Source organism: Typha angustifolia, chromosome 11 (assembly GCF_048772165.1).
Source record: "Typha angustifolia cultivar Huaian chromosome 11, ASM4877216v1, whole genome shotgun sequence".
NCBI lineage: Eukaryota > Viridiplantae > Streptophyta > Magnoliopsida > Poales > Typhaceae > Typha > Typha angustifolia.
Genome location: NC_133249.1, coordinates 1,239,392 through 1,255,169, shown reverse-complemented (window position 1 = coordinate 1,255,169; position 15,778 = coordinate 1,239,392). Strand labels below are relative to the sequence as shown.

Here is a 15,778-nt window from a genome sequence, read left to right as displayed (position 1 = left end):
GACGTTTAGTTCGAAGAAATAGACTTACATGTCTTTATGTTTAAAGATAATTTATTTTTTAATAAAGAAGGCCGGCCCAACTTCTTGACTTTGCTTTGCATCCTGGACCTGTTGTGCAACTGTGCTCGTCGATGACGTCTCTCTTCCCCGGCCCAGGAGTACGGAGAAGATTTAGCCCCTTGGCCCAGTACGACAATAAGGATCGAATAGGACCAAAACTTTGTGCGGTGAACTGGTGATATGTATAAGAACGTGTCAATCTCCCCCCAAATTGCTCAAAATATCTCACGTCGTATCGCCCAAGCAGCGACTGTCTCCGTTTAGGAGACAAACTATCCGAGTTCATTACTTGCGTAAGCCCTGCTAACGCCCAAAAGAAGACTGCCTGCAGCGTTGCATCATGCAAAATGGGAACTGGGGCAGATGCAATATATATCCAATACTGATCAATCTATAAATAACTCATGCATCTCTATTTATGATCTTCACATGCATGCATCACTAAGTAGTCTTATCACAATGGATTCAATAATGGGAGACGAGTACAGATCTCACTTGGTTGGAGAGGGAGAGGCAAACACCCAGTGGAGGCACGGCTCTCCTCCCACCTACCACGTTGTCAACCGTCTCTTCGAATCAGAGCGAATCAAGGTAACACTACTTTCTTAGCTATCTAGCTTTAATTACGTGCGTGGTGTGAGAGCCGAGATATCCATTTTTAGGAATGGCCGAAAGGGTCTCTAGAAGAGATGGTGCAGAACGCCATCAAGACGTGGGAGATGGAGCTCTCCCACAAGACCCGCATCGGAGATTTCAAGTCCATCAACCCGGCCAAGTTCAAGTACTCGGTCAACGGGAGGAAGGGATTGACCGGGGAGGAGGTGTTGACCTTGGGGAGCTACAACGCGCTGCTCCAGAGCTCCCTGCCGCCGGAGCTACGTGGCTACGACGCCGATGCCGAGAGCTTCGAGTCATCGCACGACGTGTTCCGGTCGGCGTTCCCTCGGGGATTTGCATGGGAGGTGGTCAACGTCTACTCCGGACCGCCGGTGATCACGTTCAAATTCCGGCATTGGGGTCACATGGAAGGTACGTTTAAAGGGCATGAAGCTACGGGAGAGATGGTTGAGTTCTATGGAGTTACTATCCTTAAGGTACAACTTTCTTTTGTTACCAATCTTTATATCCTTTCGTAGCTATAAATAAATATAGATTATGTTTTAGTAACAAGCTAGTAACAAAGTTTAACTAATTTTTCATTTATATGCAGGTCGACGAGCAATTAAAGGCAGAGGAGGTTGAGATCTACTACGACCCTGGAGAGCTATTGGGGGGGCTTCTCAAGGGCCCACGCCTCTCCTCCAATAGAGAAGCTTGCCCCTATTTCAAGTCGGAATATATAGTTTGAATTATATTTTGCTTGCAATGAAGTAAGAGCTGGAAGCTGGAGAAATTAATATAATACCTACTGCAATTTATGGGCTTAGGAGGTTGTCACGCACTGCAGTGTAATTAAAGTTGCCAAAAGTTTAAGAGAGACCGTTCTGAATGTACCTTTGGATTGTAGCTATTGGCTAGATTTGCTTTAGAATTAATACTTAATAGTAAGACTCTTTGATATACCTTTTTTTAAGATTTGATGATGTTTCCTTAGGAGACTAGAAATCTAGAATATCACAATTGGGCCCCAGGCATTGAATCCATTAGCTTCGTTGTAAGAGGACGAAAAAGAAGGGGAAAATTAAGAGAGGCTCATGATGCTGCCCACCATTATTTGCCGATGACTGCTTACTCTATTGCTTGCCAGAGGAAGAAGCAATCTAAACCCAAGAGGAGAGAATTCCTAATTTTAAAAGTAACAAAATCGGACGTAGGTAAATAAATATAAAAGCGGAAGAAAAATCAGGTGCCGTGCACGTGTCTGATTGATACTCTCAAACGGCTAATGCCATGGCCATTTATAGCGTTTCTGAGCTCGTGAACTCGAGCATCGCCAATCATGTCTTGCCGAATGACGAGCCCGCCGGATGTAGGAAATTCCTCAGACTAAAAGTGCACACCATCCTCTGCCATTCTGTAAAGCTAAAAGCCTAAAAAAGCTCCACTATCAAACACAAACCTCGGAAATCCCACCATTTTCAACTCCCTCCCAGTCCCAGAAGACCCCTGCTCCTCTCCCTGCCTCACTGAAACCTCCATCCATGGATCCCAAAACCACCATCTCTCTCCTCTTCCTCCTCCTCCTCCTCCTCCTCTCGTCCATCCATGTCACTTCCACCGCCATCCATGACCATCCCATCCCTCCATCTCCAAGCCCAACCTCCTCTCCCCGGGCCCGCGAGCCTGGCCCAATAACCTCGTCGCCTTCCTCCTCCTCTTCCACCCTCGACCCACGCCAACTCACCGCCCTCCAATCTATAGGCCTTCCCGTCTCCCACCGTGACCCTTGCTCCTCCTCCAACTCCACCGTCACGTGCGATGCCTCCTCCCCCTTCCGCCATGTCACTTCCCTCCTCCTCGCCAACTGCTCCCCCGACCTCGACCTCTCCCCCACCGCCCTCCGCTCCCTCTCCTCCTCCCTTCACTCCCTCTCCTTCCTCAACTGCCCCATTACTCCCCCGAAGCACCTCCCTTTCCTCCTCCCTCTCCTCTCCTCCTTCTCCTCCGCCGGCTCCCTCCGCCGCGTCTCCGGCGTCTGGCTCGCTCGCCTCCGCAACCTCACCTTCCTCTCCGTCGTCGGCGTCCCCGTCGTCGCCACCCAACCCATCGTTATAGTCTCTCAAATGCGTAACCTCACCTCGCTCACCATCTCCAACGCCAACCTCTCCGGCTTGGTCCCGCACCATTGGCATTCCCTCGGACTGACACACATCGATTTCTCCTCCAATCACCTCACGGGACCGATACCCAGTTCGATTAGCGCCTTGGGCTCTCTTGAAAGCATCAATCTTTGCTCGAATAAGCTCTCCGGAGTCGTCCCTGACTCGATTGGGGACTTGGCTTCCCTCAAGAACGCGACTTTATCCAACAACTCGCTGTCCGGGCAGATACCCACTTCAGTTTCGGAGCTGTCCGAGCTTGTCCACCTCGATCTGAGCTTTAACCAGTTCAATGGAAGCATACCCAAGTTCTTGTCCGAGATGAAGCGGCTCAAGGTGCTCAATTTGGAGAACAATAACTTCCAAGGGGTGGTTCCGTTCAATGCATCCTTCATTGCTCGGCTTCAGGTCTTCAAGGTGGGAGGTAATAGTAACCTCTGTTACAACCACACCTTGCTTTCCTCAAAGCTCAAGCTTGGGATTGCGCCGTGTGACAGGCACGGACATCCGGTCTCGCCGCCGCCCGACCTGTCGACTCGTTCAGACTCCTCGGATTATTCGGAGGACGACGGAAACGATAGAGGAGACGACAGTGGAAATGGTGGGCAAGGCCACCATGGGCCTAGCAAGCTAGTGCTCGGAGTGGCCATTGGATTGTCTTGCTTGGTCTTCTTGGTATTATTCCTCGTTTGCCTCTCCAAGGTGTGTGGATGATCCAATGTGGGATTAGTGGCATAGATTAGAGTTACAACTTTATGCTTGGATTTAGATCGATTCTTTGAACTCTGAGAAGTCAAGAGTGAGATTGGGATAGTAAATTAAGGAGAATTTATTCATTGCGACTGCTTACATTTGGAATGTTTGTTGGTGACATTTACTCTTGGGTGCTACTGAGGATGGGAGGAAATTTTGTGAGGAGTTTTATACTTGTATCTCTAAGAACTTATCAACTTTGGCACGGATATATTTTATTAGCTTCCCAATGTATATTGGATGGCATCTCTAAGTTCGAGCTTATATCCTCTTCCTTTGTTTTGTGATCTCTTTATCTGTTTTACAGTTGTTTTAGGTTTAGATTTACTTTCCCATTTGCGCCAATGGGTATCTCAGTACAACTTTTTCAATGGATATCGACCTTTCCCTCTTCCCATAGCTTCAGATTACTTCCAACCAAAAACTTAGCTGGTTGGCCCGTAGGAGAAAAATAAAAATAAAAAAGACAGAGCAAGTACACCCAAATACCAACAAGTTTGAGAATGCAATAGACACTGGACACTGGTAGACATGCAAAACGTGGAGAAAGATGAGTTGCATTGCACGAGTATAAAGGCCACAAAAATGCTATCATCAAGAATGCAAAGTGAAGGAAAAGAAAGCCAAAGTTAAAGGCTAATGAGAGTACTCGGGGCCATCGTTGGGCCTGGGATTGTAGACAGCGCCAAAGCCCGGACAGGAGGGGAGCGACGTTGATCCGATCGAATTCCGTTCCGGCGTGGCTCAAAGATGCGTTGCTCGGCCCTACAGGAGATCAACCAGCTCGGCCTGTTACAAGTACCACCGTCCAGGGCTGATGTCAGAGAAACCCCAGGGGCAGCTTCCGTAAGTGCCAGAGAAACACATGCAACGCCAAAAAGAAGTTTCAATTATTGAAGAGCAACAATAAGATAGAAGATGTCACTCTGTAGTTTTGGTATTAGTTGGATGCTTTGGTTTAGTGGTGGTATTAACAGTCCTTTTTGTGCAAAGAATAAGGCTGTGATTGCCACTGGATTTTGGCAATTTGGAAGGAACGTAATAGTGTAACTTTGGTGGCCGATAGATTTCTACCAGGCTCCTCATTCCTCCACATGGCGTTCGAATAGCTGGCAGTGTGATCCTGCTCCTGTCAACGAGAATGTGCTGGTAACTCTTGGTTGGCTAACTTTGGCAGATTCGATGGTTTTTGGTGTTTTCAGAGAGGTTCAAATTGTACCTTAATTGTCACTCTGTTTCTTTTTCTAAAAGAAATCGTCTTTCTGTATCACTAGAAGTGGACATATATATATTCCTTAAATTATCTAAGTGTATAACCAAATATATACCCTACCAATTATCTAATTGTGTAACCAGGACCTCTCCATTAGAAATGCTGTTAGTAAAAATATTAAAAAGTTAACCAACTGATTAGACGGAAGAAAATTAAGGAATCTGTCTAAAGCTTAATATTTAGAGAAATCGTCCTAAATATTATTAAAAGAGAAAGATAGAACGATATGAAAAAAAAAGAGGAGCATTTTTATCTATCTGATATTTGATCAAATTTTGAAGATTATTTTTATCATATTTTTTAATAAAATATTAATGGAAGAGATTAGTGATATATTTAAATAGTTTAGAGGATGCATCTACTATTTTTTATTTCTTGAGAGAGTGAAAGTAATATACAGTGACAATTGAGGGGTCATGATATAATTAACCTTTTTTTATTTTATTGTAGACTTCTGGGCTGTCGCACAGCATGGTGTAATTAGCTGGATACCCAGCTCTTTTAATAATAAAAAAGGACTGTCTGGACACGGAAATATATGACAACTTAATATTGAATTCCTTCATTTGAATATATGTAGGTAAGCTTAGCAGCAGTAACTTACATCACAAGTTATAACACAAAAATTTCACGCCATGTAAAAACAATGTCTTTCTTCTTGCACAACGTTCACAATTCCTAATGATGTACGGGCACCAAGAAACAATTCTTTTTCTACTATTCAGATGTTACCTGGTGTTGACCAAAAGTCACTGCACTTTGAAGTTTGAATTGAAGCTCAACAATCGATAGAAATGCAGCCTTGCGATACAGTACTATCTGAGCTGCTCAAGAATGGATCGATCTTCACCCAAAGAAGAGAAAATACCGAGGCAAGTAGCACTGACCAGAGGACGACGATGGTAGGAGTCCGGTTCTGCCTTCCCATGAGACCTTTGAGGAATGGATACAGATGAAGTATCACCCACATTGCAAAGAACACCTTCCCAAAAAGAGGCCCCCAAGATTCATAGCCGCTGTTCAATGCATCGGAAAACCCAGCAACTACACCTACTAGATTGACAACGAGAAGAGTTGTTGGTGGAATCAAAACAGTGGTCCACTTGAAAACATAGAGTTCACCAAAATCCCCATCATCGGAAGCTTTTGCAGTTACAGTGAAGTTGGTGTCAAAGCCTGCCAACATCTTTAGAATTCCCTGGAATACAGCAAAAAGATGTGCAGAGACGCCTCCGATCACCCAGAACTGCTCATTCCTCCACCAGTCCTCAATGCCCACGCCGCTCCACCGCAACTCAAGAACGCTCGTCAAGATGATGGAGAGGAAAAGCCCCAGGAACCAGACACTTGCAATGTTGGAAAGCTGAGAAGATGCAAGAATAGAAAAATAAAGAAAGTAATTGATAAAGTGATAGTCAACAAGAATTTGTATCACAAGAACATGAAGAATGAAGAAGGGTGAATTACCGTTGGAATGATAAATTTTCCAGTCAGCAGGCAAATAGCAGGTAAGGTACAGTAGGCAACGAGAGGGAGCGAAGTAAATGGATAAACAATTGTGTTTGTGTAAGCCAATCTCTGAAGCCACTTGAGACGCCCACCGCCAAAGCCATACCAAAGGGGACAATGTCTGCTAAAAAATATTTCAACAGAACCTAAAGCCCAGCGAAGAACTTGATGCAAACGATCAGAAAGGTTGATGGGTGCTGATCCTTTAAAAGCAGGCCTTGTTGGCATGCAGTATATTGATCTCCACCCACGACAGTGCATCTTAAATCCGGTCAATATGTCTTCAGTAACAGATCCATATATCCAGCCAACCTGAAAGAAACAGAAATAAGAATCATATGGCGGGATTTCCGGAAGAAACTGTTCATTTAGGGTATATAATAGATACAGCAAATTTCAGCAACTTAAAATGTGATAGATCTAATGAAAACATAATAAACAAGCAACTCAGAATTATCTCAGTTAAATACAAAAGGCATAAGAGTCCACCTCTTTTCCCCAGTCTGTTTTCTCCTCGTATCCACAGCTAATTACATGAATTGCCTCTTTGATTAGGGTCGACGGGTTTGCAGACTCAGGGGCTCCTCCATTTTCCATTAGAGTAGATTCAATAAATACTGAGGACAACCCAAAAGTCTTCTCAAAGCTCATCTGCGAGATCAGTAAAGACCTCCCATATTCATCATAGTCTGCAGACATAACCAATCGTCAGTGACACTTGGGCAACACAAGATCAAAAGCTCAGTCATGTTAAGCATGCTTACTATCAATTTCTCGTAGATTATATATGGCAGCATCCAGATCTTCACGTCTCGAGTCACGGCACAGTTCAGTCTCATCTTTTGGAACTTTCTTGGAACGACAGCAGCAACAACAACCGCAGCACAGTGAACAAAATGAAGACTTCGGAAGGGTTGGCAAAGATGGTGGTCCATATCCATAAAGTGCTTGTCTATTAAAAACACAACCAGTTCCCACATAAACAGGCCCTTGGATGCCGTCAAGCCCTTTCATGTTCACCTGCATACCATTAAGTGTAAGCTCAAAAGTAAAGGAAGATTAATAAGCTTGAAAGTCAGAGGACACTGTTTTCATGCTTACGTCAAAGAAGACAGTGTTTCTATTAGCATATCGGTCACTGCGATCTATACCATCAAACCTCTGAGGAAACTGAACATAACAGACGTCTCTACCAACTTCTGGATCCATCATGAAACACATTGCTTCACGAACTGCTTTACTATTGTTGATGTAGTGATCACAATCAAGATTAAGAAGATATGGAGCATTTGTAAGAATTGCAGATACTCTAACCTGCAAATTAAATAAGTTGGACATTATAATAATGTAAATAATACTCACCAGAAGTGAACTATCAATAATTTCCCATGGAATGATGATTATATTTACCAGTGCATTCATGGCTCCTGCCTTCTTATGGTGCTGATATCCAGGTCTTTTTTCCCTTGACACATAGACTAGCCGTGGAAGTTCATTTCCTTCTAGGTCGTGAGCACCAGTATTACCAAGAAAGACCTGCAAAGAATAAGTTCACAAATGAATCCTGTATATATAAGACTCTCTTGAATCTTGATGCACCTTACCCATTAGCAAACAGTAATATTACACATTTATATCCAGTAAGCTATCTTACAAATAAGAAGATTTCAATGTGACAACACTGCTAGAATAACTATTCCAAAATTTTAAACCTATAAGTTTATTTTGAAAACAAACCTACATCTAGAACTTGAATCTTTAGTTCTTGAAACAATTGGTTAAGATCTAGATATCAATTTAAATAGTTCTAAGAATTAGCAGCACATTGAATAGATTTTCAGTTGTCTACACCGCTCCAGCAGGCCAACAAATATGAAGATCAAAATGTTAGAGTCTGTGAATACTACCAAATAAAGAACAAATGACAGTGTACAAAGATATATGAGATAAGACGCAAACAACTCTTGCCTGTTCAAAGGCTTACCATGAACACTAAGATAGCAACCATAAACCCATGTCCTAGAACTCGAGAAAATGCAATATGAGAAATTCAGAAATGATGGATCCGGAAAAAAGCAAGTAACAAACCTGAATCATGCCAGGGTGGTCACGAGAATTATTTCCTGGCCATGGAGTTCCATCTTGCATAATCCAGCCCTCCTCTGGTGTCTTTTGAGCCTTGGCAACTAATGCATTTATCCTGACTTTATACTCTTCATAGTCTCTCTGCAAAGATATGCAACTGTAAGGGGATTGTGCATCTACCATTGTCCAACTCCGGGAACACATATAAAGAAATTTAAATATAAGAAAATTTGCAATAGCTAAAAATGCTAATTCAAGAATCCCGAAACAAAGCCTTCACTTGCACAAACATTCACACCTTCATAGATCTGCGCTCCTTGACAAAAGATGGTTGTACTTTGTCCTTCAAGTAGTCTATCTTCTGTGAAAAGTAAAACTCCGGAGCTCTTGGTTCAATTGAATACTTCTTACAAAATGGGACCCACTTCCTAGCAAACTCGGCAGTTTCCGCAAGAGATTCAAAGGAAAGCATAGCAGAACCATCATCAGATACATAGCAAGAAACCTTGTCAACAGGATAATCCACAGCAAGAATTGAGAGCACAGTGTTAGCAGTAATCAGCGGTGGTTCTTTTAGTGGATCCACTGTACTAACAAAGAAGTCCACAGCAGCAAGCTGACAATCTTCACGCCCTTTCTCATATCTGGAAAGCAGAGAACCATCATTGTGTAATTTATGTAAAGCAAACAACAAAGCAAATAATTAAGTGAGCCGATATACTTCCAGCAGCTTCAAATGGGTACCTTGCGGATAGTCTGTCAATATATGTCTCCCTATTAATAGGTGACCATTTAGGAAATTGATCCAACACCCATGAAACTGCAAACCAGATCTCACATATGACTGATGTCAGCCATAGACCATAAGCACTATCAACAGGAGTTGTAACTCTATAATGAAAGAATAGCCCAAGAATTATCAATCTCATTATGATCACAGCCCTATAAGGTGTGAGCTTATTAGGTGAGATAGGAATGATCTCCGAAAGCGGTTGCCAAACTTCTGAAGACCTGCATAAAATGTCACACAGAGGTACACTTAATTCTGTGGAAACAGACTAGGTTTAGACATAAAATATCAAAAAATCAGTATGACACAACAACAGAGAAATACAGCTTTAAAAGACGGAAGAAAGACTTAGACAGTCAGACATAAATGAGTGTCAACAAGGAGACAAATTCTTCAACCACCAATTTCTTTTTCTTTTTTTCTCTAATAAGATGACAAGAGACCAGTAAACTAATAACCTTTAACTTAATCACTGATCAGGATATTGAAAATCTGAAACTTTGCCAACTAGTCCGCACAAAATCTAGCTCCTTTACTAAACAGAGGGAATATTCCTTCTCATGGTTGAAGGATATCAATAATCTTTCATCAAATGCCCTAGTACATGTTTTGTATATTGAAGTATATTGGCCTCTTCTAATGGGTTCACGCCCACTTTTCATTCACTTCAAAATTTAAGATAGTCAGGTTTTGAAGTAGTAGTGCTAGAAATAAATGAAGTCAAGATCTCAATATACTCTAAAGTTACACAAAGATATTTAAATTGGCAATCCATAAATAAAATGATTTTATACCTTTTCATATTAAGTAAGAAATCATGCCTGATTAAAAGAAGAGCTTGAAAATGAGATAGAAATAGCCATGTGATTAACGAAGGTCAAGCAATATTGGACAATAGATGTATCCGAAAAAAACTTCAGCAAGGACATAATTCAAAATATTGTCAATTCCTAGAAATCATTATGTCCTTACTCTTTGTCTTCCATCTGCTGTTCCACTGGAATCTGGGCTTTCTCGGACTTCTTTGCAGCTTTCTTGGCATTCTTCTTCTCCTTCCAACTCTCAACTCTGTTCTTCCATATGGGGTTCCCAGATTCACTTTGTAACTCTTTAAGCAAAAAAAACATAAAGCTACAGTCAAATTCAAGAATTAATATTTCAAAGCATGAAGTATATTATAAAAAAGAACCCTACCACTATCAACTGCAGAGAAGCTGCTATAGTTTCTAGCATGACCACCATTGTCCTGCGCATGTTAAAAATAACAGCGATAATTCAATTAATTCTTGAGAGATTCAAGAATGAGTGAACAACTATTCCAGTAATTTATCAATGTCAAAAAGTGTAGAGTGCTTGTCCGTAATACAAAATAAGACAAAACTTATCAGACAGTAATAAGATATGTCACCTGGTGATCATCAAGATGGGTTTCCATTTGCAATTCTGTGACTGCATTATTGTAAGAATTACTTGCCATTTCTGCAGATAATGTCTACCGTCATTAAAAGTATAAGGCAAAATGCTGAAATTTGTATGAGCAATACTAAACCATTGGTAGTTTTACAGGAATTATCTTTTCGCAACCATGCAAAATGCTGAAATTTGTAAGAGCAATACTAAACCATTGGTAGTTACGGGGATTATTTACATGGAATTGTGAAAGGCTACTTACGGTATCCAATGCTTGGCTTTCGCCACATCTTACAAGGTCAACACATTAACTGAATGCTAACACCTTTTTCATGCATACAGAGCCTTCCATTTTGTAATTAAGAGAATCATCTGATCATAATAACCTAATGTTGCCAACTTATGACACTTAAGTTATGACTGATTTTAAAACATCCTAGATGTGATGCATGAGACCTAGCACATGATATTATGACAAAATAGATGAAGGCACAACAAAGGTTCTTCAAAAGGTGCACATATTAAATTATCAATCACAAGTCACGACATAACTGAACGTGCATAAATAGCATTTCCAGTTCTTGCTGACTATAATTGCTCAGTTGTGTACCAAACATATCGAAGAGTGCAGATTGTTAATGCTATCCAAGTAAATGAGAACAAAACAATGCCCTAGAAGAGCAATCAGTTTGATGACTTTGGTTAGTTACAAACAGTAGTCGTATTATTCTATCAGAAAATAAATTGACAGAAAAATCCATGAACAACTAAACTAGACTCTTGGCATCATCGATCTGGTATCTATAAATATATTTTCCGGAAAAGGCCTAAAAATAAGCAAAAGGAACGTATATGTCAGATATGATGCCAAGATCGAGATTGAGAAAGAGATCAGACCAGAGGCTTGCAGATAAGGCTCCCCACACCCTAAACAGCTTCCACGGCCCTCCTTAATCTCCTCATCGAGGCACGTCCTACAAATAGGGTAGTTGCAGCCATGGCAAGCGACGAAGACATCTCCACCTGAGGGAGAGGAGAACCCCACGGGCTCACCGCAGCTATTGCAGAGAGGAACACCGGACTCCATCATCCTTCCTCTCTCCGAAAACCTAGATGACTCCTCCTCCGCCACCGATCCCTATTCCTCTTGATCGTAAGCATCTCGGGGTTAGGGTTCTTTGTAGTGTGAGAAGGGAGAGAGGGTTGAGGGGTCGAAATCGGCGGGTGGATGGAAAGAATGGAAGCAAAGGCTGCTGTCTTCGAGTTGGTTGGTCGATTCGCCATGGTCGTCATCAGAGGATTTGAGATTGGGAAAAAAAGTTTCCTGGCAGCGAGCTTGCGGAGTTTGGAAGGGAAACAGAGTGGACGGTTGCTTTGGTCTATGGGCGGTTGTTGGGTCGGATGCGTTCCTGCTAAAGAAATACTCAACTAACACAAACTTTTGGCGGGAATAATACTGAAGACCACGTACGTAGAGTTTTAAATTATTCTAAGTATTCATACCAAATAATATACCAAGTAGGTGATTTACAAACTTATTTATCCTATTATTGAGTTTTGCTCAATGTAAATGCTATATAAGATAATTTATATACGTGTAAAACTATTACTAAGTTAGTGATTTTATTCGATATAGTTGTCTTCTCTGTGATGTACAGACCTAAAATGTTCAAAAACTCTGGGTATGTTGATCAAGAGAGAATAGTAACAATTCTTTAGCTGTCGACTAATCTAAGTTTGGGGAGGAATTGCTTGAGAATTTTGTTGATTTATTACCCATTTGTGCATTATATATAAGTGAGGAATAAGTAATATTTTCCATCTTTCAGCATTTATTCATCAGTCTATATAATCACTTCAAATACAAGTAAAAGGTAAGGGAGAAAATCAAGAATACACACAAGCAAAGTTATTGGCATTTTCCTGTACCGCCTGAATGATATCAAACTTCTTCACTGTCAAGTTTGGTAAGAAAGTACAACTGTGGCCTTGCACGATTTTCACATTGCTGGGCATTCTATAAACGATGCCAAATAAATGAAAATCTTCTAACTGAGGTTGCAATACTTAAGGATTGAAATGCCATACATTTTTCTTCTTCTTTGTGTACATACAGTAGCCTCTGCAGATTATTACAATATCAAGCATGTTAATATCCAATGCAAAGTAGTATCAAGCGTATCGACATCCAATGTTGTAGCAAAGATCATTTCTTCTTTCTGCAATGTAATTCTTCAAGTATCTTTCAAATTAAACAGAAACAGTGGCAGAAAAAAGAAATCATTACAGAGGATTGTAATTAAAATAATGCATCAACACCTTTTCTCAAAAAGTACTTCCACGCCGAAAAAAAGAACAAACAAACAACTTTGCATGGTATGAGCAATCTCCTTTTAATCCTCTCCATAACAACATCTGTACATCTTGCAATACCAACCACTGTTAAACTGGTCCTGATTGCACCTTCCCTCTATTACTTCAATCAAGCATTGTCTTACCTGTTAATTATAGGAATTCTTGGACATTTATGTATGGAATTTTGAGATTATAACTAATGATCATAAAACTCATGATGACAACAATGGTTCACACATCCATGGAATTGTGGGAAAATCAAAATCATTGGTATTTCAATAAGCAATAATTGAACTACTGTCATCATAAATAGTAAGCTAATGATAAAATCATTTCACTTGTAAGTTGAAACAAGTTGCTCGTGAATATAGAAAGTTGTATTATTGAATTGTCATGGAATCTGTAGTTTAGTGTTGTGTTGCACAATGTTTATATCAAGCACCTGCACTCCAGTTTATTGTAATACCAATCAATTCCATAAGAGCTGCGAGTATCATGCCCTTTAAGTTGTTACCTAGCATATATAGTTCATGACCTTAGAGATAGACGATGAACATTGTTCTTTTGTCTCAAGCTTTTCTTCAGATGTTAATGTTGACAACTTTGCAACATGTATTAGAGAAGACAGAGATTATTAAAAGACAGAAGCTCCAAAAGATTGTAAAAGTTCATTTTCTTGATTCAGGTGAAGTATATCCAGCAACTTTTTGGTTTACTAGCTAAATCTGACATAAGAATTGCATCAGTCTTATTGCCAGATAAATAGATCAATGGATGCAGTCATCAAAGCTTGATTTTGCTCACAAAAATAACTTGTGTTCACTGTTCACTGTTCACATAATTGAGGTACAATTAGAGAGCAGAGCAAAACAGTGAGTAAACAATAGTTGATGTCAAAACATTTAACAAGGAGTAGAAAGGAGAAAGCTATTCATGAGACAGAAAATATAAATAAAACCTATGAAAATTGCATTGGGTGTCATGTTTGATATTATATTCTTCATAAAGAAGTAATTGAACATACCTGTTGCATAAAATAGATGACATGCTACTTTGGGAATTACCAAAGAAATAAATTCTACCTTGAGATTACATAATGGAGCATATAGTTCATAGACAGAAAGAAGAAGAATACTATAGGATGGCGATTCACAACAAATTCTTGCTAGCACAGCTATTACATTCAAACTACAGAAGCAACTGTCTTTATCTAAATGAAGCATAACATTAACCACAAGAAGTTACATAGTAATTACTTAGATACCTAACCAAAAGTTCCTTGCTTCACATAAAAGAAAAGGATATGCCATTTACTCCTTCCAAAGTTATTAGTAGTCAGACAGCGTTCCGTCGTGCTGCATCACTCAACTAAACCTTGTCAGTCTCTTTCTAGTTTCTACCCAGCTCGAGGCCCACAGAGTCGCAAAATGAATAAGGAACCAAGGAATTAGAACGCAGCATTTAAGGGATAACCAGCTTCTTCCCAGCATATATAGTGTCTCCGCTCATCTCATTTGCTTCCTTGATGGCATCGACAGACACCTAAACAGCCATCACCATTGGGGCATTTCATCAAACACAGGCCGGCAACCATATAACCACAGGAAACCAACAACAAAGCAAACAAAAGAAAGACCCTACCCCATATCTCGTAGCGAGGCCCCAAAGCGTATCTCCCTTGGCAATCTCCACGATCCGATTTGAAGACGACCCACTTCCCAATCGCTCCTCAAACTTAAGATTCTGAGCAGGAAACTGCAAGAGGAGTGAAGAATTGACGAGGTAAAACAGATATAGAAGCAAAAGTGGCTTCTTTCAGGCATTACCTCATAAAGGTCGTGTGGAGGCGGAGGTCGGCGAGCCTGGACGCGTTTGGGGATGAGACCTTTGATGACGCTAATTGCGATGCCGGAGAAGACAAAGAAACCCACGGCCTTCGCGATGGTCTCGTCGTTGGATTTTCCTTCACCGCGATCCCCACCGCCGCGGACGGAGGAGGAGGAGGACATCTCCGAAAGCGTCTTGCAGAGGGAGGCGGACTCGCTTGTTGTTTTGTTTTGAGTACAGAGCCAAAAGTAGGAATGATTGAATGAAGTCTTAGTTGGGCACCCAAACGATCCGCCCAAATTGGAATTTTGTGGATCCAATCCATGGGCCCAAATCAAATCCTTTATGAATCTAGTCTTAATTCAAATTTGCAGGGTCTGGATACTTAGATGGGTTTGAGATCATATCGAATTTACCCGGATCCACCTGAGCTAAGAGTCTGGCCCACTAGGACTGTTTGGCATTTAATCCTTGTAAGATACAAACTTAAATATAGACCACAAGTTTGCTCGACGGGAATCCTGACCCGGGACTAGGAAAAGTGGTGACCCGGAGAACGCCACGTAACCGTATGGAAGCTTTTTAATCACCCATCGCCTTGCAAATAATCCACTAATATCGTGTTACCCCATCCCTCTTCCGTCTAATCAAATATTATGCACGAAGACCTGTCAGGAAAAAGAAAAAAAGTATCATGCTTGAATGTACTTCCTCAACGATTAAGGAGTAGATGGAAAGACCGAATCCAATCTCAGGTGATTATTATGTAATAAAAAATATTTGATGATGGTTTTAGTTTAATAAATTAGTTGATTACTTGATGGTACGGTAATTTAGAATAATAACTTGGCAACGTACAAAATTTAAACTCTAGAATACATTCTCCAGAGACGGTGGAGACACCGCCCTCCGAAGTTGCGAAAGGGATACTAATTTAGTTGAAGAATATAAAGCGTA

General features: G+C 40.9%; 4 protein-coding genes across 6 annotated transcripts; 2 read left to right on the top strand and 2 right to left on the bottom strand.

The window, feature by feature from the left end:
• The first annotated feature begins 519 nt into the window (after window positions 1-519).
• LOC140771107 (pathogen-related protein-like) lies at window positions 520-1,533 on the top strand. Its single transcript, XM_073112505.1, has 3 exons — window positions 520-651; window positions 723-1,154; window positions 1,271-1,533. The coding sequence occupies exons 1-3, from the start codon at window positions 520-522 to the stop codon at window positions 1,406-1,408; spliced, it is 702 nt and encodes a 233-aa protein (XP_072968606.1). The 3' UTR covers window positions 1,409-1,533.
• A 479-nt stretch (window positions 1,534-2,012) lies between these two features.
• On the top strand, window positions 2,013-4,916 carry LOC140770578 (receptor-like protein 51). Its single transcript, XM_073111830.1, has one exon. It carries the CDS (start codon window positions 2,202-2,204, stop codon window positions 3,531-3,533), a length of 1,332 nt encoding a protein of 443 aa, XP_072967931.1. The 5' UTR covers window positions 2,013-2,201; the 3' UTR covers window positions 3,534-4,916.
• Window positions 4,917-5,382: 466 nt separating this feature from the next.
• On the bottom strand, window positions 5,383-11,986 carry LOC140770430 (cellulose synthase A catalytic subunit 4 [UDP-forming]). The gene is made up of 13 exons (XM_073111629.1): window positions 11,537-11,986; window positions 10,638-10,708; window positions 10,424-10,475; window positions 10,202-10,337; window positions 9,184-9,450; window positions 8,738-9,083; window positions 8,443-8,580; window positions 7,765-7,890; window positions 7,456-7,668; window positions 7,119-7,374; window positions 6,844-7,043; window positions 6,313-6,666; window positions 5,383-6,208 (listed from the first exon to the last, which is right to left on the bottom strand). Exons 1-13 carry the CDS (start codon window positions 11,727-11,729, stop codon window positions 5,624-5,626), a joined length of 2,937 nt encoding a protein of 978 aa, XP_072967730.1. The 5' UTR covers window positions 11,730-11,986; the 3' UTR covers window positions 5,383-5,623.
• Window positions 11,987-12,575: 589 nt separating this feature from the next.
• Window positions 12,576-15,167, bottom strand: LOC140770382 (uncharacterized). 3 transcript variants are annotated; one of them, XR_012106021.1, is made up of 4 exons: window positions 14,821-15,167; window positions 14,636-14,749; window positions 12,959-14,536; window positions 12,576-12,761 (listed from the first exon to the last, which is right to left on the bottom strand). XR_012106021.1 is itself a non-coding variant. In XM_073111556.1 (3 exons), the coding sequence occupies exons 1-3, from the start codon at window positions 15,001-15,003 to the stop codon at window positions 14,456-14,458; spliced, it is 366 nt and encodes a 121-aa protein (XP_072967657.1). In that variant the 5' UTR covers window positions 15,004-15,090; the 3' UTR covers window positions 14,139-14,455. The 3 variants fall into 3 exon arrangements, 2 of the variants coding, with proteins under 2 accessions (XP_072967657.1, XP_072967656.1); XM_073111556.1 differs by lacking the exon at window positions 12,576-12,761 and having other exon boundaries at window positions 14,139-14,536; window positions 14,636-14,737; window positions 14,821-15,090; XM_073111555.1 differs by lacking the exon at window positions 12,576-12,761 and having other exon boundaries at window positions 14,139-14,536; window positions 14,821-15,080.
• Between the last annotated feature and the right edge of the window lie 611 nt (window positions 15,168-15,778).